Source organism: Oryzias melastigma, linkage group LG21, assembly GCF_002922805.2.
Source record: "Oryzias melastigma strain HK-1 linkage group LG21, ASM292280v2, whole genome shotgun sequence".
Classification (NCBI taxonomy): domain Eukaryota; kingdom Metazoa; phylum Chordata; class Actinopteri; order Beloniformes; family Adrianichthyidae; genus Oryzias; species Oryzias melastigma.
The window spans coordinates 3,308,194-3,328,748 of NC_050532.1; the positions used below are offsets into that span (position 1 = coordinate 3,308,194).

Genomic DNA, 20,555 nt, shown 5'->3' on the forward strand with positions numbered 1-20,555 from the left:
AGTTATTTTTTGCTCCAAATGTTCGGGTGCCTTTCCAGTGAATAATCACTTTCAGGTGGAACATTTTAAATAAGCTGTTTTTAGGTAAAAATGCACTCCAACATCCTATACTAATAGAAAAACTACAAAAACTGGCCAAAGATTATTTTTTGTTTTTTAATAGAGAAAATTCTATAATTTTAATCGTATTAAGTCAAATTGCATTTACAAAGCAGAAAGACAGAATCAGTCTCCATTAATAAGCTTTTAACCCCTTGATGCCTTTTGATACAAGTATGCATCAAACTACTCCAAAATGAATTTAATTTAGCATCTTTGTGAAAGTTTTTTTTTTTTCTCCCACAGCCGTAAATGAATTCAGGTTTCAGTGGGTCGAAGGATATTTTCTGCCTTTGTGACTGTTATTTCAACTAAGGGGTATAACTTCATACCTTCATTTTTTTCCTGAAATGTGCTTTGCAACATTAGGGCCATTTGAAAAAGGAAAAACTGAATCTGGCTTATTTACAGGGCAATCCCCAAAAATGTGCACTCTTAAAGCTACAGTTGTCCTTTACAAGACTCAACAAAATGTACTAACTAAAAGCATCGTTCCCATTTGGGGTCACGGGTTTGCTAGACTAGGTCACCAGTCTGTTGCAGGGCCACCGATGCACACATAGGGAGACTTCAGTAACTAATTAACCTAAAAAGGATGTTTTTGGACCATAAGAGGAAGCCGGCATGCCTGGAAAAGACCAGCACATGCATGGGGAAAACATGTAAACTCCACATCAAAAGGTCCCGGACGGGATTCAAACCACGACCTTTTTGCTTCAGAGTGAGAGCGCTAACCACTACACCACCATGCAGCTTGAAAGCTTAATTAAAAAAAAAAAAAATGGACTGTTCTGTCCACTGTAAAATATCTAAATGAATGGCTGGGTTTGTGGATGACTTCTTCATGAACATGACTTGGGGGTTAAAGTGCAATAGCAAGATCCAACCTGCAGGGGGAGTTGCGAGCTAAATAAACTGATGTGTCTCCATTGACTGTACTGTCTATGTGTGTCTCCTTTGTTGGCTTCCTCCAAATCAGCATCACAGGGATCACATGAAGCCCATCCCATCTGTCACCAGGTGAGAGGCAGAGTATGGCCTGTGCTGTTGGTCAAAGGGGCGGGGCTCTCCCATATCAAAGATCAGAGTCTGACAGCACTCCCTGCATCTTATTTTCTCTGCGATTCTTAAAAGCAAATATATAACTTTGAGCAATGTTTTACACGTACAAGCTCATTTTACACTTGAAGGCTTGAAAACAAACATCAATATAAGAAATTTATTCAAATTTACAAAGCTGTGAAATTATGAAGTCATACATAATTCATAAACAGACACATCAAAGTGGGATTGGCATTAACGTTCAATATGCTCTACAGAACATTAACATTTTACATTTGAAACCACCTCAGACTCAAAATGTCTGCAGGGTTAAATCAACATCTCTGTGAAAATCTCCATTCAACACATCATCAACATTTGTATTTTTCCCCCCAACTTCCTGCAGTGATTATCTTGCCGTACTCCTCCTTAGTCCATGGTCTTATCACTCCACGCCATGGACTTTCTCTTCGCCAGCTCCATCCAGGATGGCTGCCCGCTGTCAGACATGGACTGCAGTACCGACGGCTGTGTCGGTGACGACGACGGTGATGGAGTCGAGCCCAGATTTCTCCTTAGCCATTTTTCATCACGAGGCCTTTCTGGTACTTTGAAGGGGCTTGACTCTAAAGAAAAATAACATTTTAATTCCACATAGGAAGTATACACTCACTGGCACCTTTATTTGGTATACCAGCGCAACAGCTTACTAACTCAAATTTTTAATCAGCCAATCACATGGCAGCAACTCAATGCTTTTATGCATGTAGACATGGTCAAGACGATCTGCTATTCAAAGTGAGCATCAGAACGAGGAAGAAAGGTGACTTTGAACATGGCATGGGTGTTGGTCTGAGTATTTCAGAAACTGCTGATCTACTGGGATTTTCACCCACAACCATCTCTAGTGTTTACAGAGAATGGTCAGAAAAAGAGTAAATATCCAGTGAGCAGCAGTTCTGTGGACTGAAATACTTGTTGATGCCAAAAGTCCGAGGAGAATGTCTAGACTGGTTCCAGCTGATAGAAAGACAACGGGAACTCAAATTGGTTACAACTGAGGATACAACCGAGGTCTGCAGAAGACCATCTATGAACAACACTTCCAACCTTGAGGCAGACGGTCCACAGCAGCAGAAGAACGCACCGGTACCACTCCTGTCAGCTAAGAACAGGAAACTGAGACTAGAATTCATACAGACTTATCAAAACTGGACAATAGAAGATGGAGAAACCATGTTTGGTCTGAAGAGTCATTTGGATGGTAGGGTAAGAATTTGACATCAACAATATGAAAGCATGGATCCAACCTGCCTTGTATCAACGGTTCAGGTATATGGTGGTAAAGTCATGGTGTGGAGATATTTTCTAGCCCTACTTTGGACCCCTTAGTACCAATTGATCATGGTTACTACACCACAGCCTACCAGATTATTGTTGCTGACTATGTCCATCCATTTATGACCACTGTGTACCACCTTCCAGCAGGATAAGGCTCCATGTCAAAAAGCTGGAATCATCTCAGACTGGTTTCTTGAGCATGTCAATTGACTCAAATGACCTCCAGAGTCACCAGAACCCAGTAGAACCTTTGGGGTGTGGTGGAACAGGAGATTTGGATCATGGATGTTCAGCTGACAAATCTGTAGCAACTGTGTGATGCTGTCATGTCAATAAGGAGCAAAATTTCTGAGAAATGTTTCCTTGTTGAATCATTGCCACCAAGGAGTAAGACAGTTCTGAAGGTAAAAAGAGGGTCCAACCAGGTACTAAAATGGTGTACCGAATAAAGTGGCCGGTGAGTATTGGGTTTATGTTGGATTTATTATAGAACTTTTATTAAAATTCTAATTGCTTTTTCTTTTGTACTGTTTTGAATTCTGTTTGGAACAATATACTAAATCTGAAGAAGCCTCCCCCTTATGACACAAAGCTTCTTGTGCCATTTTGGGAACATTCCATGCACTATCTTGGGAAAGAAAGTGAACAGGTGAAGTGCTGCAGTCACTTAAAGAGACAGCTGATTAGACAAGAACTTATCAGTGACCGTGTTTGGAGTTGCATTGAAATAGCTCAAGAATACCATATGTACTAACACCATATTTGTGCAAACCTTAGACTCACTCCTCCCTTTTGTAAACTAGGGCTTCCCTGAAACTGAATAAAAAGGGTGTCTTTGCAGGCAAGACTCAGAACTGCTTTGCAGAGTGGACTGAGTTCTTCTCCTGCAACAGGCTCTCCTCCGGAGAAATTGTACTTTAACTTCTGTCTCGTTCCTTAAAAATTGATTGTATTTTCAGAGTTAAATCTAACTGTTTATAAACCAGTCTTTTGTCAGCTCACCTGCACCCCACTGCTTTCCGTCTGCAGTCGTGTCTTTGCTTGAAGGTGTGACTCTTGCTGGCGACGGGGGGTCACCTGTTGTCTGGATTTCTGTTTGAGGTTTCCTTAATTCCACCTGGGGGAAAAAAATGATAGAGGCTATAAAGACAATGTTTTGGCAATTTGAAGACAGACTATGATAGTTAATCCTTTAACACCGGAGCTCCAGTGTTTATGTTCCTTGATTTACTGTAATTTTATAATTGTTAACATGATCCACGTAATTCCAGCAGATTCTGAAGGAGAAAAGTGGCTCAAGCTGCTTTTCTCCTTCAGAATCAACTGAATGTTGATGTGTTGATCATGATAATGGTTGAAAAGTTACAGTATGTTAAAGATTTTATGTTTAAATGTCATCGGTGAGGCCTCAGGTTTTAAAGCAGGGGTGTCAAACTCAATCGCACAAGGGGTCAAAATCCAAAACACACCTTAAGTCTCGGGCCGAACAGGATAAAAATGTATTTAAAACTCTATGACTAGATTTTTAAAACTTTAAAACCATTACTTTTTAACATAATAATGAACTAGATAAATAGCTTTACCTGCAATTATGCTAGTGTGAATGCTGTAAGCCAAATTTGGCCATTGAAGATGCTAATACTGATAGCTGAAGATGCTGAAATTGATAGCTAAAAATGCTGAAGCTGATAGCTGAAATCACGGAAGCTAATAGATAAAAACGCTGAAGCTGATAGCTAGCTAAAATATTAGCTAAATGCCAAATTAGCCTAAAAAAATGAGCCAAAATAGTCAAAACAGCTAGCATGTAGCTGAAAAAATAGCTAAACTTAAAAATAGCTTACAAACTGAAGAAAGCCTAATTTAGCCAAACAGCACGCATGGAAATATTAGCTTAACTCAAAAACAGCCTAAAACACTAAAACAAAAAAGCCTAAATTAGCCAAAACAGTAGCTGAAATATTAGCAAAACTCCAAAATAGCCTAAAAAAATCTTAGTAACTCCCAAAAATAGTATAAAAAACTAACAGAATGCCAATTTTTAAAACTTCAAAACAGTAACTTTTTAACATAATTATGAATAATAAAAATCCAGGAATATTATTCCAGAAAAAATCAATTTAAACCTTAAATAACTTTCAATTTTTTACTCTTCATAAAAATATATTTTGTCAAAATTATACAGGTTAGAAATTAGCATAACATTGGGCCACTAATAACAATAAAATAAAATGATCTCGAAGACCGGATAGAATTACCCGGAGGGTCAGATCTGGCCCGGGCCTTGACTTTGACACGTGTGCTAGAGAGTTAAAGACTGAATGGAAACCACCAACCCCTTTGATCACAGGTGTAGTGGTCCACGCTGCACGTTTTTCCAGGAACACCGCCCTGTCGCTGGCTGAACCCGTCCACACTGCTCGCCTCACAGAGAGGGATGGGGCCTCCTTCTGTACGGGGGACTCCTTCTCCTCACTCTCAGAGTCTGTAGGAGGAGCTGCAGAAGCCGGTGTCTGAGCTGCAGTGGTGGACTTGAGCGGAATGCTCCAGGGTGTCTGCTGCTGCTGGACTGACGTCTGTGCAGGCGGTTCAGGATGGGATGAACTGACTGTTTGTGATGCAGAACGCAAGGGGGACAGAGTCGCCCAAGGGTTGGCTGGCAGGGCTGAGGGAGAAGGAGACTGGGAGGTGTGCAGGCTGGTGTCTATCAGATCTTCTTTGGTTTGCTTAAATGAATGGGACTCTCTGGAAGTGTGAGACAGAGCAGGAGATGCTATCTTCTGCCGTTTAACCACAATTGATGGTTTCACTGACGTTTCTAGAGTCTCTTCCCTCACCGTATCTGACAAAGACTGGTTTGGAGTTTGCGTTGGATGCTGTTGACACTTCAGTGTCTCACTTTGAGTTTCCGGGACAATCTTTATCTCAGTTTGATCCACAACGTCTCTGAGGAATCTGGTGGAGGAGACCTCTCTGGCAGCTTTTTTATCTGCTGTCGGTTGATTTGCAGAAGACGACACAGTTGGATTTTGTTGACCGCTCATCGTCTCTGATTGAGCCGTCGGTTGTGGTTGGGCTCCTGAATCTCTGGAGAGTCTGCTGGTGAAAAGCTGCTGGATAGTCCTGGTCTTTTCCATGGCCAGACTGATCCAGGATACCTCAGAGGAGGAGGAAGTTTGGGGGCTGGGCTGCAGTTCTGCTTCTTTGACAGCGCAGGAGGATGTTTGGACTGAGTTAGCAGAGGCGAGATTGTCCGTCGGGGGGATGTTGTGCTTTTTCTGAAAGGAGACACCAGCTGGAGCCGGATCTAAGGAGAGACAAATGTCTGTTAGATAACCATGGCAACAGTTAAAGCAAGCCTGTATTGTTTATGAGTACAAGGTTCTTCTGTCAATAGAGGGAATCTTATCTGTGCTGCTGAATGATTATCTACTACACTTAGCTGCAGATATAGTGAAATAAAACTGTTTAGGGTCCTAAAATATGTCTTACTCAGTAACCTACGATAAAATGATCTTGTCTTATGCTCTTTTCATTTCTGTGTATGTAAAGTCTGGTCACCTGTTGGTCTGAGGGTAGAGCTAGTGCTTATTGGCAGCTTCTCTGACGTCTCGCTAGATTTTTCGTAGACTTCCAGTTTTTTGGGGTTCTCATCGAACTCCTCTTGCATGATAGTCTTCGAAAGGCGGTTAGGAGCCGCTTCCGATCGATATTTAATCGACTGAGAAGTGGCCCGCAGTTTAATCCCAAATGCTGTCTTTTTTTCTTCCTCCTGGGCCTTCTCTGCCTCCTCTAACTGCCCCCGATAGCTGTCCACCTCCTGTGTTTCCGGAGTGACGGCCTCTTTGGTGGGTGATGCCGGCTCTTCGGCTTTGGTACTTTCCTTCTTTTCCCATGGAGCAACAGAGGCTTTGATAGATGCCCCCTCTGGCTTGAAGCGTCCCAGGGCAAAGGGGCTGCCTTTGAGCTGGAAGCTTTTCAGATCTTCTTTGTCCTTCACAGATTTCTCCTCTTGCTTGTGTAAAGCTTCAGCCTGCTTCAGCACGAAGCTCCTCGATCTGGGTCTGTCTTCATCTCCACTTCTGACATTGGAGAAATGGAAAGATCCAGATCCTGGAGAGGGCCTTGTTATCCCTCTGAAATCCTGGGCCTTCTCTGTCTCCTCTAACTGCCCTCGATAGCTGTCCACCTCCTCTGTTTCCAGAGTGACGGCCTCTGCAGGTACAGTTTTGGTGGGTGATGCTGGCCCTTCGGCTTTGATACTTTCCTTCTTTTCCCATGGAGCAACAGAGGCTTTGACAGATGCCCCCTCTGGCTTGAAGCGTCCCAGGGCAAAGGGGCTGCCTTTGAGCTGGAAGCTTTTCAGATCTTCTTTGTCCTTCACAGATTTCTCCTCTTGCTTGTGTAAAGCTTCAGCCTGCTTCAGCACGAAGCTGCTCGATCTGGGTCTGTCTTCATCTCCACTTCTGACATTGGAGAAATGGAAAGATCCAGATCCTGGAGACGGCCTTGTTATCCCTCTGAAATCCAGGATCTCGCTGGGAGACCGTGAGCGGAGATGACTTGATATCTGGTCTGATGGAACCTCAGATGTTCCCGTATTTGTCTTTTCGTGAGAAGTGACCAGTTCTCTTTTGTTGTTTAGTTCTGACTCCAGGAAGGAGGAAAGTTCACTGGATGCAGCATCCACTGTCTCCACGTCAGGGGTAACTTGGAAAACCTCTGGAAGCACAGCAGGCTCGAGTTGCGGGAAGCTTAGACTAGAGGGTTTGAGTGGTGGATCTAAAGTGATGGGTGGGGTCTCCTCAAACGTCACCAGAAGTTCCTGAGGAACCTCTTCTTCTGACTTCTGAATTATTTCATCCTTCTCCTCTTGCTCCTTCTCAGACTCCTCCTTGTTGTTTGGCACATGTGGGAAGGACTCAGACTGAGACTGCGAAGAAGCAAAAAACTAGTTGACAACAGTAAAGACAGGATGGTTTTGTGTCATGTTCATCTTCTGTCTCACCACAGAGGAGATCTTCTTCTTGGTGCTGGCTCTCTGGTTTCTGGGCTTCACGGACATTCGGTGGCGAGCTGCAGAGCTGTCTAAGCGTGACAGGGCTCTGGGCGGGGTACTGAAGTCTAAAGGAGGCTCAGCGGTAGAAGTAGGAGAATTTTGGGGAGCGGAAAAAGACCAAGGATTGGAAAAAGTCGGGGACAGAGATTTGATTGGGGCAGGATTGGGAAAAGGGCAGAGAGGCGGATAGACCAGCTGAGTCTGGAAGATAAAACAAGAGAAATTATTTCTAAGAGATAGGAATTTCCTTTAGGATATCTACCACACTGTTAAAATCTAAAATGTATCAATGCTTTCAATTTTCTTTTTATTGATTTCTTATTAATGTTTCCAAAATATATTATTCATTTATCATGTTTTGTCTGATGAATTCTCAGAATTCCTTAAAATGTTTGACACTTTACGATAGTATCTGGAGGCACATTTGCTGCTATCCAGACATTGACATTCAGCTAAGTAAGATAAGTTTACTTTGAATTATTAAAGTTTTAGTCAGGCTTTAATTAAAAAATGAGTCAAGATCTTCTAAATCAGGTGTGTCAAACTCAATCGCACAAGGGGCCAAAATCCAAAACACACCTTAGTTTGCGGGTTAAACAGGATAAACATTTATTGGACACACCAAACCAAAAATTTTTAAACTTCAAAAATGTAACTTTATATCATAACTATGAATAAAAACAGACAGGAATATTTTTCCAGAATAAATCAACTTAAACCTTAAATAACTTTCAATATTTTACTATCCATAAAAATATATTTCGTCAAAATTATACAAGTAAGAAATAAGCGTAATAAAACATCGAGCTATTAATAACAACACAATAAAATGATCTAGAGGGCCGTACATAATTACCCAGTAGGCCGGATCCGGCCCCCGGGCTTTGACTTTGAAATGTGTTCTAAAGTGATGCTGCTTTCATCCAGTTGCTCCTCTTTTCTGGAAGTAAAGGGTTTAAGTTTTGGGATGAGCATGAACTTTTGTAAAAAGCTGATGAGAAAGTAGTTTTCAACAAGGATTCCAGTTGAAATGATGCTAAAGAAATCAGACTGCAGGCCTTTAAAACTGCAGTGGACATTTGTTTTGTTCAGGAAGTCATTGTCTAGAAAGAAGCTCAGGTTTCAGCCAAAAAAAATGGCAATGTGTGAAGGGAAAGCTAGATCAGCTGAAGCTCTGAACTGCTGAGAAGCTACAAATTAAGCATGTTTTTAGAACTGCTTACCTCTAATTCGTAAAGAACTGCAGCAAGAAGAGTTTGTTTAAAGTCACTGCCACTAACATATATCTGTTAAAACGTGTTGGGGTTAAAAATGTGATTTATAATTTCAAAATAAGTAAAAAAAATTCAACTCATTGGGGTCTTTTTGTTCTCTTGTTTTCCTAAATGATTGCAAATTAACTACATTCCTTGCCAGCAAGGCCAAGTGGGCCCCACATGGTTTAAAAGTGGGATAAAAATGTGGGCCCCAAATGAGCTTGTCCACAGATTCCGTGGTTGCCCCATCTGTGTTTGCCCACATTGGCTAAGTGGGGACTCAGTGGGTAGGCTCGTTATGCTATCCAGCCACCTGGTGGACAGTGGATTCGCTAGCTCTCTAGAGCTGAGCTTGCTAGCTCGATACAGAGGAGCTCACTAGCAATCTACAGAGGAGCTTGCAAGCATGCTACAGCAGAGCTCGCTAGCATGCTACGCTGTCCATGGGGCAGCTGGCTAGTGGAGGGATCTAACCCACTGAGTCCCCACTTAAGCCAGAATGGGCAAACACAGGTGGGGCCACCACAGAAACTGCAGACAAACCCAATTGGGGCCCACATTTTCTGCCCACTTTGAAACCATTTGGGACCCACTTTTCCTTGCTGGATGTGTTTTGCCTCAAATTGTAATTTAAATTGAGAAGCTAATAACATCAAAATCATGGTAAGTTTCCTCTAAAGAGCCACTCTGATGAAAATCACGTTCTCTGTGTTTTTGCTTGCTCTGGTAATGTTAGCTTGTAAGCTAGTTGAAGAGCATGTAAGATGGGTAATGGAAAATGGGGCAGGCTTACTCGACGCCAGCAGTCCTCCCTCACCATTCAGAGGTGAATTTCTAATGATCTATTGCCACTCTGCAGAAACTATGTCCTAGAAAATGACTTTTTCCCCCAATTTTGACTATAACCATATAATCCTAATAAAAAAACACACATTTGCAATAGATCAAAAGATGATTTGAGTGGTACTTTAACACGCTACCTTAAATAGAGAGACTTGGAATTTGTATTTTTCCATGTGTGGCAACTTTAGCATAAATCTGTTGGGAATTCACTTGTAAAAACAGTTTTATGATCTGTTTTGTGAAAAGCTCAACTTAAAATTATTTTGAAAATCTCCTCTGACTCTTTCTAACTTAAGGTGAGACGTAGATACTTGTTTACAACCCAGCTCTCGTCATCCTTTAATGAATTTAATCCAAAGCAGGATGTGTCAAATGCAGCAGTTCCACCAAAAACCACTGGAGGTCGGTTGCAAAAGGGGGCAGTTTCCCCAAAAACTCCAACTTTAAACTAAAATGTAGTATTTTTGAAGTCTGGTTATAAGTACATTTTCTATTAATTCTGCTATTAATTGGAGGCGGTCAAACCTTTAAAAAGTCAGCTGTCAATTTTGCATATCAGTTAAAAGTCCCACCCAGATCGTCCTTTGATCTACTTTCAAAGCACTCCCAGTGGTCTTTTATGATTATGCTGTTTTGAGCCTAAAAAAAATCACCTCTGAGTTGTGGGTGAAGGCTTGCTTACAGTCTCTCACACTCCCAACTTAACATTGTCGGTACAACAAAAATGGCGAGCAATATTGGGGATATCTGGCCATACAGTTCAAAGCTGGATTCCATCTCAGACCATGAAGACAAAGACGTAAGCGGATGGATCAGAAAAGAGTGGAGCAGAGATCTTGTGACTTGCCATAGTAACTTCTAAACTTTTTCAAATACATTTTCTGCTCCCGATTCACAACAGTTTTAATAAAGAAATACTGAGAAATGCAATTTTAAGCTTAATTTTCTTTCTATGTGTCCTCCATCATTAGAAAAATACCACAAGAACATGTTAAAAAACACCAAAAACACTATTTTTTAAAAGGAGTGGGTCTTTATGGACAGCTGGATGAACCAAATTAGTTAACCCAACAAAGCTGTAAATGTTTTGTCGTTGTTGGAATGTTTTTGAGGTAGACGGAGTTAACCTGCTCAGCGTTTTACTCCGGACCTCATTTGAAGTGTTCAAAATCCAATAACTGACATCAGAGATTGTCTGTTCAGCTAAATATTTCAATATTTATAAAGAGGTGGTTGTGCTTTCACTCAGCACACCTAAGAAGTACTGAGAAGTGTCTGCTTTTATAAGGTTTCCTGATGTCATGCTTTGACTGCACCTTTTCGTTTTCAGACCTACAGGAGCAAAGAGGAGCTGCTTGCAGCTCTCCATGTTTGGATTAATTCTATTGAATGACTAAAATAAATTTGAGTTCCGCTTGTTTGAAATGAAATACACAACAATCAGATGAATATTGCTGATTTTAGTAAAGATTGAGAGAAAAAACCCCACCACATTTTCAACTTGAATCACCTTGTTGAGGATTCCCTGAGGTGTGACTGTTTCTCCTGAGGTTTCATGAGAGCTTTGGAAAAGGAGATCCTCCGAATGTCCACTCTTGTCTTCTGAGTCTGGACTTCTGACTGGTAAAACCGAAGGGGGCGGCCCAAAGTGCATTTTCTGCAGCTGAAGCTTCATCTACGATGTCAGGACACAGTTCAATTAATGCTTTAAACACAGACTTAATGCCACTAAATGTTAGTTTTTATGTCTTAAATAAAAAGGCTGCACCTGAAGAGCTTTGATTTTGCCGTGAACATTTTCTTGAGATAAAATCCGTGGGGGTTCGGGGTCTTCCAGACCCTCCTCGGACAGGAAGATGCTGTCATGAGACAATGCTCGGGAGCCCATTATTCTCTGACCGCTTCTAAGAGGGTGAAAAGAAAGAAGCCTGTAAACTAAAACAAACAAAAAAAGGATATTAAAAAGTTCCTGACACTCACAGCAAATCCTCATCAGATCCAAGTCTCTCTGCAAACGTTATGTCACTGGCTGACTGGGTGAGTTTCTCAGCCTTCTCTGAGGCTGATTTCTTACTCTTCCGGAACAGTCGCGTTTTCAGAGACTTGATTTTGAACTTTTTATTCCCTGAAACAGATTCAGGACACAACATTTCAGACATGCAGAAAGACTCTCTTCTCTTGTTCTCATCATCCGCTACATCATTTTACCTTTTCATCTTCTGTCATGATGATGCGTCTTTTTATTTTTATTTTAAGAGATTTAATCTCACCTGCGAGGTCCTCTGTACCTTCTTCTGCATCTCCAGAAAAAGACTCCATCAGTCTGATCTCTGGGGGAGAAAATGCAGAAAAAAAAAACGATGTGTTAATAGAAAGAAGGAATGGAGGAACAAAAAAGGACCATAAAAAGTAGAGTCATACAGTTTTCAGAGGCTCCATGGTGGAAGACACCAAAAGGGAAATGAATAGTGCAGCTGTGGGATGTCAGGAACAAATACAGGCGTGCAGTTCAAAGGTTTATTACTCTGCATTATCAGGAGAAAAGCTAACCATTACTGCAACAATGCTGGATGGGTGAGGTTGATCAACAAAATATAATAAACCGAACATGAAAAAGATTGAAGAAATAGGTAAGTTAAAGTTTTAGCAAAGCAGGCGGACTCCCACAATCAGGATTCAGGAGTTTAATCTTTATAGTGTTTTTGTTGCTTTCGACTCTTCTAGAGAAGGTAGTTTGAGATTTATAAACCTCCAAAGAGGCTGTGCCTCTGAGACATAGCACGGTCCTGCATGATAAGACAAGAGGTGCTAAACAGGCAAAGTCCACATAGTCAACTTGCTGCACAAAGTACACTTTTTTTTTAAAAGGCCACATGATTATCTCATGACACTCAAAAGGAAAAAAGTCTTCAAACTTCTCCGCTTTAATTAAACTTGTTTGTTTTAAAAGCTCCAATGAAACCAAACTCCTCTTAGAGCTAATAGATTCCACAAAAAAACAAAGGATAATCCCATTGATTATTGACATGGCAGAGAGATCCTTGTAAGACTGTTGCACCACAATAATCCACGTCAGGGGACAGAGCACAGATTTCATGCGACTGTCACCTGGAAAAACATTTATCAAAAGTGAAGGAACTCACCTTTGGTTTGTCGTTGTCTCAGGTTTAAGCCTCAGGCTCGCCACATCTGCAGAGCAAGACGCGAAAGAATTGAGGGAGGTGGGGAAAAAAGAACCAGCACAGGGAAATAAAGAGAGAGGGAGAAGGTCACTGAATGACTGGGTAAGCAAATGCACAAAGTAAAAGGAGGACAGATGAGAATGTGTGAGAGAAGGAGGGAGAGGGATACTCTATTACATTAGTGGCACACTGTGGCCCTCTGCGCTAAGCTCCTTATAAAACGCTAACCTGATTTTAGGCCCAGAAATGAGAGTAGAGGGAAAAAAAAAATAAAGCCCCTGTTGGAAAGAGGACACGCATTCAGGATTATGGCTCATAGAACTGTTTACACTTCTCACAGGGTTGCTGACTCCCCCCACATGATCCCCAGGGGAGTCTGCACGCTGCAGGTTGAAAAATTCAATTGAACAGTCTTGGAATGCGTAGTTTCAATACGTCTAAACTGTCTAAGATGTAATAAGATGTAATAAAAATTGTGTTTTTGACATGTTCTTGTGGCATTTTTCTGATGATAATGGACATTTATACAAAGACAATTACGATTAAAATTGTATTTTCAAGTATTTTTATTATTTAAATTGTTTTGAATCAGGAGCAGATGAAAAAAGCAGTTATTTGTGGCATAGATGCTACAGTCCGCAGGCTATAAGCTCCCTGCTCTGCTCCATTCTGATGCTTCCACCTGCAGACGAACAGATCCATGAACGTCTTTGTTTTCCTTGTCTGAGCTAGAATCTGGATCCAAACTGTACAGTTGAATAACTCCAATGTTTTCACCATTTTTGTTACACCGCTAATGTTAGGTTGGGACTGTGAGGGGCTGTAAGATAACTGGAGAGAGGGTAAACCAATAAAGGGATGATGGGAAATGAGTGCAGACTTACTCCCTGCCAACAGTCCACCTACAGAGTTTCTAACGAACTCCTGCCACTCTGCAGAAACTATGTCCTTGAAAACGACTTTCCCACAAGACCTACAGCTTGGAGGACTTTTTGTGGTAAAGTGAGTGATTTTCAAATTTTCTCATGTTATGGGGGAAAAAAATCGTTCAACATAACTCTACAGAATTTACACACAATGTTTGTTTTTTTTTTTTTTATTATTTTCTCTTCCCAAGGCTTCTGACCTCAGGAAGATGCTCAAAATAATAATAATAAAAAATTACTTTTAGTACCACTGGGTGATATGACGATACATCTCTTGTATCCTTTTTATTTGTTTATTTTTATTGCTGAACTTTTCTGCAAAAATGTGTTTTCCAACTGAGAAATTGGAAACAGTTGTACACTTAAAAAAAATGTTTCTCAATTCAGTTACATCTTACTTTAAAAAAATAAATCAGATAAAAGTAATGTCAGAAAAGTAATGACAATTTTGTCAATTTTTTTAGAGAACTGAAAATATACTTTATTGTTGAATATCGTGATATATATCATTATTGTGATATAAAATAATCTATATCATGAAATGCCATTTTTGTTCATATCACCCAGCACAAGTACAACCTACAAAATTAAATTCCTCCAAGGGATTTGAATCTATCTCCTCCAAACTCCTTAGGAGTTAATTAAGAATAAATGTTTTAATTAGAACTTGTAGATTTTGAAAAACATCAATAGAAAGCTTAAAACGTGGCGTTCTCCTGTTGCTTGTACTTTTTTTTACTGTTGAAATATAATACATGAATCCCTGACCTAAACCGAACAAAATGATGTGACATGTGATATGAACATATCAGGAATGTGGGCTTGATAAAGAAAAAAACGTCGGTTGCCAAGGAAAACCGAAAATTTACTTTTGCCGATTCTTCTAAAACTTACATAGAACTGTTCGTAGCCCCTAGGGCGCCAAAACAACAAATGGTTGCTATGGAGATAAATCAACAGAAAAACTGCAGTTTTGAAAAAGTGTTTTTAATGAGTTTGTCATGTAAAGCTCTGACAAGGATGGCAGAAGGGGAGAGTGGGGGGGGTGTGTAGCACCCCCTTTTAATTTGTATTTAAATTAAATTAAATCCTTTATTAAAATAAAAAAAATAAACCAAAATTTAAAAAAATAGCTGGTTAGGTGTTTTCCATTAACTAAATTCACTTCTAACTAAATTAGAATCTAAAAAACAATAGAAGGAAGTCATCAGCAAATGATTTGACTTTTTTTTAATTTAAAATCCAGTTTTTAAAAATACTAAAACACTTGTATTTCTTCTTCATCAATTTTTACTTAAACATTTTTAAATGTAGGTTTAAAAACATTTTTTTGATGTCTTTCAAATTAAAGTTTAGCTGCTGAAGCCAAAGTTTTGTCTTTGTAATTTTTATTAAAATCTCTGTTTGTTTGGCAGGTTTTTTGTGCCGCTTTGCACATTCACACAGAAGAGCATTCCCTAACTGAAGAGCTATGTAGGCCACTGGGCTACAGTCAGTGGGAGGGAGGGCAGCAGGAGTCGACACTGCATCCACATTCATTCATCCGGTTGATTCCGCCTCTCCATCACATAAATCCTTGATTTCTCCACCCTCAAATAAATCCAGCTGCTGATACCGGCCCTGTGTCAGTGAAACCAGACTCTCTGATATGCACAGAAAAATATGAGATTTCTTTATCTGCATTTCTTCTAGGTACTCTATGGTACCCGCCCTGCAACCTTTGCCTCCACCTGGCAACGGAAAACATTCAGCTAACAGATTTTATATCAGTGTCTCTTCAGGAGGTTTCTGCGTGGATTATTATTTCTTCATCTCGGTCACCAGATGAAGACTGAGCATATCAAGATTAAGGCCGATAGATAATCCCATCCCATCCCTGCGTGAAGTGATGGAATCCACCTCTCGATTCATCCAGTTACCCAGGATTTTATGAATAGCACTGTTCTTCCACTGTTTTATCTTGACTAACATATTTTATTTTGATCAAATCCGTCCATAAATCCATCTTTTATTCCTGCTTTGACCTGTACAGCATCAGGGGGGGTTGCTGGAGCCCATCTTAGGTGCAACCGCACACTCACGTTCACACTGAAGGGATGATTTAGAATCAACCTACGAAGCATGTTTTTGGATGGTGGGAGGAAGATGGAAACCCAAACATGCAAACCCCACGCAGAAAAGACCTAAACCAGCTTTGGGTTTTAACCCCTGCACAAATCCAAACATACATTTGAGACTAATTTGGGAATATTTTCTGAATGTAAACGCTGCATAAATCACCAGCTTCTCACTTCTTTACATTTTTTTGTTTTTATTTTTATAGGTTTTTCTGTTTGTTGCTGACTAAATGTCTGACTCAACTTTCCTTAAATACCAAGAAGTTACTGATTAAGCCACATCTCATAAAGCTTAAACCAAAACAGTGTTAACTCTTTATGCACAAAAGCAGAAAAAAAAAAGATTAAAAGTGATGTATTTAATGTTTTTATGGCTTCCAAAGACCTATATTAATGGACCTTCCAAGAAATTTATAGAAAAATCCTAATCTGGAGTTTGTAAATTCTACCATATTCAATAAATTGAGAAAAGATGTATTTTTATAGACTTAGGTGTGAGGTATTGTGGCTTATTGTAAATTTAAGGTTTTTATTTCCACCATCAAAGTGAAAGAATTTGAGAGTGAGCATATCAAGTATTCAGAAATGCTAAATATGCTCTGGAATGAAAGAAATGAAAAAAAAAATAAGAAAAAATGTATGCATAATACATAATATAGTTTGTTTTGCTTATTCTGAGTTTTCTAAGAGAGACAACATTTTATCAAAGATTTTTTATAATATTTATTATAATACGTTTATAAAATGATTTGTGGAAAAATAGATGCTACAGTGCAGTTAGACTGCTTAAAGAATAGAGTAATGTAAAATAATACAGTAGTTATATAGAAAACCTAAGATTTGGTGGGACTTATTTCTTCTTTTAAATACTTTACTTTTTCATAAGTCTATAAACAGGATTTATTTTGACTGTAAAGTTAAGAGATGGTGCAAAAATTGACAAAAGAATGTTGGTGGGATTAAAAAAGTCTTTAGCAGTTTATTTTTTTTTTTTTTACAAAAAGAGCTTCAGTTGTTTTACACCACCTAATTCCAAAACAACTTGAACCTCCAAAAGTGCCATTTTGCAAATAAACATAATCAAATAACATCAGAAGTGCAAAAAGAAACAGGAGAACCCTCAAAGATACAAAAGTATTAAAAAATGTAATGTCACGGTTAAAGTTTCACCCAAAGTAAAAGCTGATTATAAATCAAGGCTTGCAAATGAAGTGAAGGCACTGTTAGAAATGTGCATTTCTGCACTTTAGACATAATTTCAGTAAATATAAAAGTTTGAAAAACAGCTTTAAAAGTTTCATAGAGATTTGGTGTGCTTGGTGTGGAAAATGTCTACGGTGGTCTCCTGGCACTGCCTGAGGTCGTAGTCACAATACCCCACAGAGAATCTTCCCTGGAAAGTATTAAAGGATTGGAGGTTATCATCCCTGATAACAGCAAAGAACAAAATAATATAATAATGATGTAGATAAACAATGGTTATCATCACAGTGATGAAATCCCACCTTAGGTCTCTTAAAGTAATCCAGTCCTCTTCCAATTTTAATGATCCAGCCATTGTCAAACCTAGGAAGAAAAATCTTCTTTATTGGAATGAATAACACTATAAATCCTTGGAAATGACACAAAGGTTGATCCCTCTAAGTAATAATTTGTGGCCATAAATTAGTTTTTTTTTGGGCACAAATTTACATTTTATAGGCACAAAGTAGCATTTTCACAAATATTTTATGTGCACAAATGAGTATTCTTGTATCTTCAATTTCCACTACTAATGTGTGTCCACAAAATGCTAGTTTGTCCAAAAATGCTAACAAAAGGTTAATTTGTGCCATCAATATACTAATTTTTGCACACAATACAGCCCACTAATGTGTGCCCACAAAATTAAAGTAAAATGCTAATTTACATTTACAAATATAAAAAAGGGGTGCACAAAGAAATACTTATTTTTATGCTCAAATTGCTGATAAATTTAAAATTGGTTCCCAAAAAATACAAAGTTGCTTGCAAGAATTGCTTATTGGCTTCTGCAAATGATTAACTTATGCTAAAAAAAAACGAATTTAGTGCTAATATATGCCAACAAAATACTAATTTGTTCAGTTTATCTGCACAAAATGCTTATTTTTGCATTTAAAATACTAATTTGTGACCATAAATGATCAATTTGAGGGAATTTGAGAATTATTTATTCATTTGTTTTTTTATTTATCTATGTAATGTCAAGTCCAGGGTGCAGAAAACACAAGACTGGAACTAATATCCTCGAAGGACAGACCTGATCTCCCGGTCATGGATGGTGGAGGAGTACTGCAGATCCAGAGTGACTCCCTGAGTCTTGAGGCTGTCCTTCATCTCAGCCAGAGCACTCCTCTGCTGGCTGCTGTTGGCCTGCAGGACACAACGACAATCGCTGAAACTAAACTAAGACCAAAGAAGCTTTGGCAGGGGCTGCCTCTTCAGGAAACAAAGTGACTTACTTCATCTTCTGACGTGAGGAGGTTGATCTGTTTCACCTTGCAGGGGGCTTTCAGCAGCATCTCACAGAAGCGCAGGAAGTTGTACAACTGGGGAAGTGACAGACAGCGTAATAAAAGCATTTGGTTCAGTTTACAGTAAGGTCTCCATGTTTTCCTCTAATGACCATGATAAGGTATAATGTATAAAAAAACTGCAATTAACAATTAATATAAAAAAATAATTTTCAAGTAATTTAGAAATAAGAAAAATAATAATAATTGGAAAACTTTTATAAATCTAACAAGTAAGAAATTGATTTTAATACACAAACAAGGCTCATTCATTTATCTCTATATAGATTGTAATCTTGATATAAAACTATAATTTAGTAACATTAATTGAAGAGTAAAATTCCCAATAAAAATGGTGTTTTTCCTACAAAGCATAAAAACATCAATCAGAAAAGAATCTTCGTACTTGATGAGTGTGCCGGATGTAAGGATCCTCCACCCAGACCTCTGTAAGAGTGCTGCTGATGTACGGCTTGAAAAGAACCTCATAGCTGTACCCAGTGGCATCCTCGGCTATTTTTATTTCTTCGTGGTATTTCCCATCTGACCAGAGAGGAAAATATAAAAGATGAAAACAGAAGAATGATCAAATGTCAATCTGTAAAAGTGCATCACAATGTACACATTTACAGTCTGATCCAATATATTTAAAATACGAAAATATGCAGTTGGATCTGAAAATATATAAATGATCATTTATGCAACAATTTTTCTTCCACTTGTTTTCAAGTAATTAAACTCTCTAAACTCACTCTTGTTCCTTTTTTAAATTTTTCAATCAAGCCCCTGAAATCACCTAGAATTTGATTTGTTTAAGTGTATATCTCTTTTGTTTGTCTCCTTGAATATTTTTGTTTTGATTGCAGAAATAAATCAATTTCAAATAAAATAAATGTTATTAAACTAATACTTTTTCATGTAAGCATTTTGAAATGAAAAGATCAACAAAATAAGCTTAATTACAAGTCTAAATGACTGCTTTAAAAATAATGCTAAATAAGTCTGTTATTTAAGAGCAAATAAAAAGTTATGTATTAAAGTAGCCCAACAAAAAAAAAAAACTACTTTGATAATCGTTTAATCTATTTCCAACACTTTTTTGGTGGCCTTTTATATATGATTAAAAAAACTCTTGTTTTCTAGGACATAGTTTCTGCAGAACGGCAGGAGTTCATTACAACTTTGCCCCTGAGTTATAGGCAGGACCAATGGCATGGAGCAATTCCGCCCTCACTCCCCACCCACATATTTTCTATGAAACAAATAAAATCTTTTTCATGCAACATTTTTGTGTCTACTCCTGACTCACAACAATTTGAATAAAAAATATTCTCAGAAATGCAACCATGAGCTTAATTTTCTTGATATACGTCCTCCATCATCAGAAAAATGCTACAAGAACATGCTAAAAATACCAAAAGCATTATTTCATTAAAGTGGGTCTTAAAGAAAAGGGAATTTCAAAATAAATGTAATTTCAGGTTGTTAAATAATGTTGAGAAATATCTGTTTGGAAATGAATACTTAGTTAATCTTGGGTGATTATTTACAGTGATATTACGGTAATTTTTTTTGCAAACAAAAGGCAGGAGCGTGTTCTGGATTCTTATTTACCTTCTTTCACCTGGTTAACGTGGGCTTTGATCTGCTCCGCTCTGTCCATGTAGCCTTTGATCCTCTCCCTGTAATGTCCTCGCTTGGACTCGTCCCTTACCGCTGATCACAGGAAAGTCCATTCAAAAAAATTCTATTTTAAAAACACAACTGTTGAGAGAAGTTAGAATAAAGACCTTTAAGTACGTCCATTAGAAGCTGGATGCCTTCCTGGTAACAGACCAGAGACTCTTGGAAGCGGCCGTTCTGGTCCAGATCCACCGCCCGCTTCAAGACAGAAACGGCGGACGCCTCCATACCCGAAACATGATTCTGAGTCATTTTGTCTTTCCTTAAATTTAATGTGCATAAATAAGGCAGCTTGAAAACTGAAGGAACCAGCTGGGAAGCCCTCAGTGTGCCACCAAAATAAATCCGGGAGAAACACAGCAGTTGAACAACAAACTAAAACATCATTTATTTTCACATACGTGGTTAGTAATTTATTTTAAATATTTGTTCATATATAAGTTGCATTTCAAAGTATATTCGGTTTGTAAATTA

General features: G+C 38.8%; 2 protein-coding genes across 4 annotated transcripts; both read right to left on the reverse strand.

Annotated features, from left to right (window-relative positions):
• Window positions 1–1,284: 1,284 nt before the first annotated feature.
• Window positions 1,285–13,233, reverse strand: cracdla (cracd like a). 3 transcript variants are annotated; one of them, XM_024286208.2, is made up of 10 exons: window positions 12,783–13,233; window positions 11,910–11,969; window positions 11,620–11,764; window positions 11,408–11,543; window positions 11,150–11,314; window positions 7,490–7,741; window positions 6,043–7,414; window positions 4,818–5,788; window positions 3,484–3,598; window positions 1,285–1,766 (listed from the first exon to the last, which is right to left on the reverse strand). In XM_024286208.2, the coding sequence occupies exons 2-10, from the start codon at window positions 11,956–11,958 to the stop codon at window positions 1,570–1,572; spliced, it is 3,402 nt and encodes a 1,133-aa protein (XP_024141976.1). In that variant the 5' UTR covers window positions 11,959–11,969; window positions 12,783–13,233; the 3' UTR covers window positions 1,285–1,569. The 3 variants fall into 3 exon arrangements, with proteins under 3 accessions (XP_024141976.1, XP_024141975.1, XP_036065461.1); XM_024286207.2 differs by lacking the exon at window positions 12,783–13,233 and adding an exon at window positions 12,061–12,676; XM_036209568.1 differs by lacking the exon at window positions 12,783–13,233 and having other exon boundaries at window positions 11,848–11,969.
• A 2,814-nt stretch (window positions 13,234–16,047) lies between these two features.
• On the reverse strand, window positions 16,048–20,479 carry mitd1 (MIT, microtubule interacting and transport, domain containing 1). The gene is made up of 7 exons (XM_024286211.2): window positions 20,189–20,479; window positions 20,013–20,114; window positions 18,805–18,941; window positions 18,348–18,434; window positions 18,146–18,258; window positions 17,370–17,430; window positions 16,048–17,257 (listed from the first exon to the last, which is right to left on the reverse strand). The coding sequence occupies exons 1-7, from the start codon at window positions 20,331–20,333 to the stop codon at window positions 17,162–17,164; spliced, it is 741 nt and encodes a 246-aa protein (XP_024141979.1). The 5' UTR covers window positions 20,334–20,479; the 3' UTR covers window positions 16,048–17,161.
• Window positions 20,480–20,555: the final 76 nt, after the last annotated feature.

What these genes read in the sequence shown, in the direction of transcription:
- cracdla (XM_024286208.2), bottom strand. Translation starts at nt 11,958, where the DNA reads ATGGAGTCTTTTTCTGGAGATGCAGAAGAAGGTACAGAGGACCTCGCA. An exon ending in AGAAGAAGATCTCCTCTGTG is followed by an intron (nt 7,415 to 7,489) that starts GTGAGACAGAAG and finishes GCTTCTTCGCAG; the next exon opens with TCTCAGTCTGAGTCCTTCCC. An exon ending in CTCTACCCTCAGACCAACAG is followed by an intron (nt 5,789 to 6,042) that starts GTGACCAGACTT and finishes GTCTCTCCTTAG; the next exon opens with ATCCGGCTCCAGCTGGTGTC.
- mitd1 (XM_024286211.2), bottom strand. Translation starts at nt 20,333, where the DNA reads ATGACTCAGAATCATGTTTCGGGTATGGAGGCGTCCGCCGTTTCTGTC. An exon ending in TCTAATGGACGTACTTAAAG is followed by an intron (nt 20,115 to 20,188) that starts GTCTTTATTCTA and finishes TCCTGTGATCAG; the next exon opens with CGGTAAGGGACGAGTCCAAG. An exon ending in TCCTCACGTCAGAAGATGAA is followed by an intron (nt 18,259 to 18,347) that starts GTAAGTCACTTT and finishes TGTGTCCTGCAG; the next exon opens with GCCAACAGCAGCCAGCAGAG.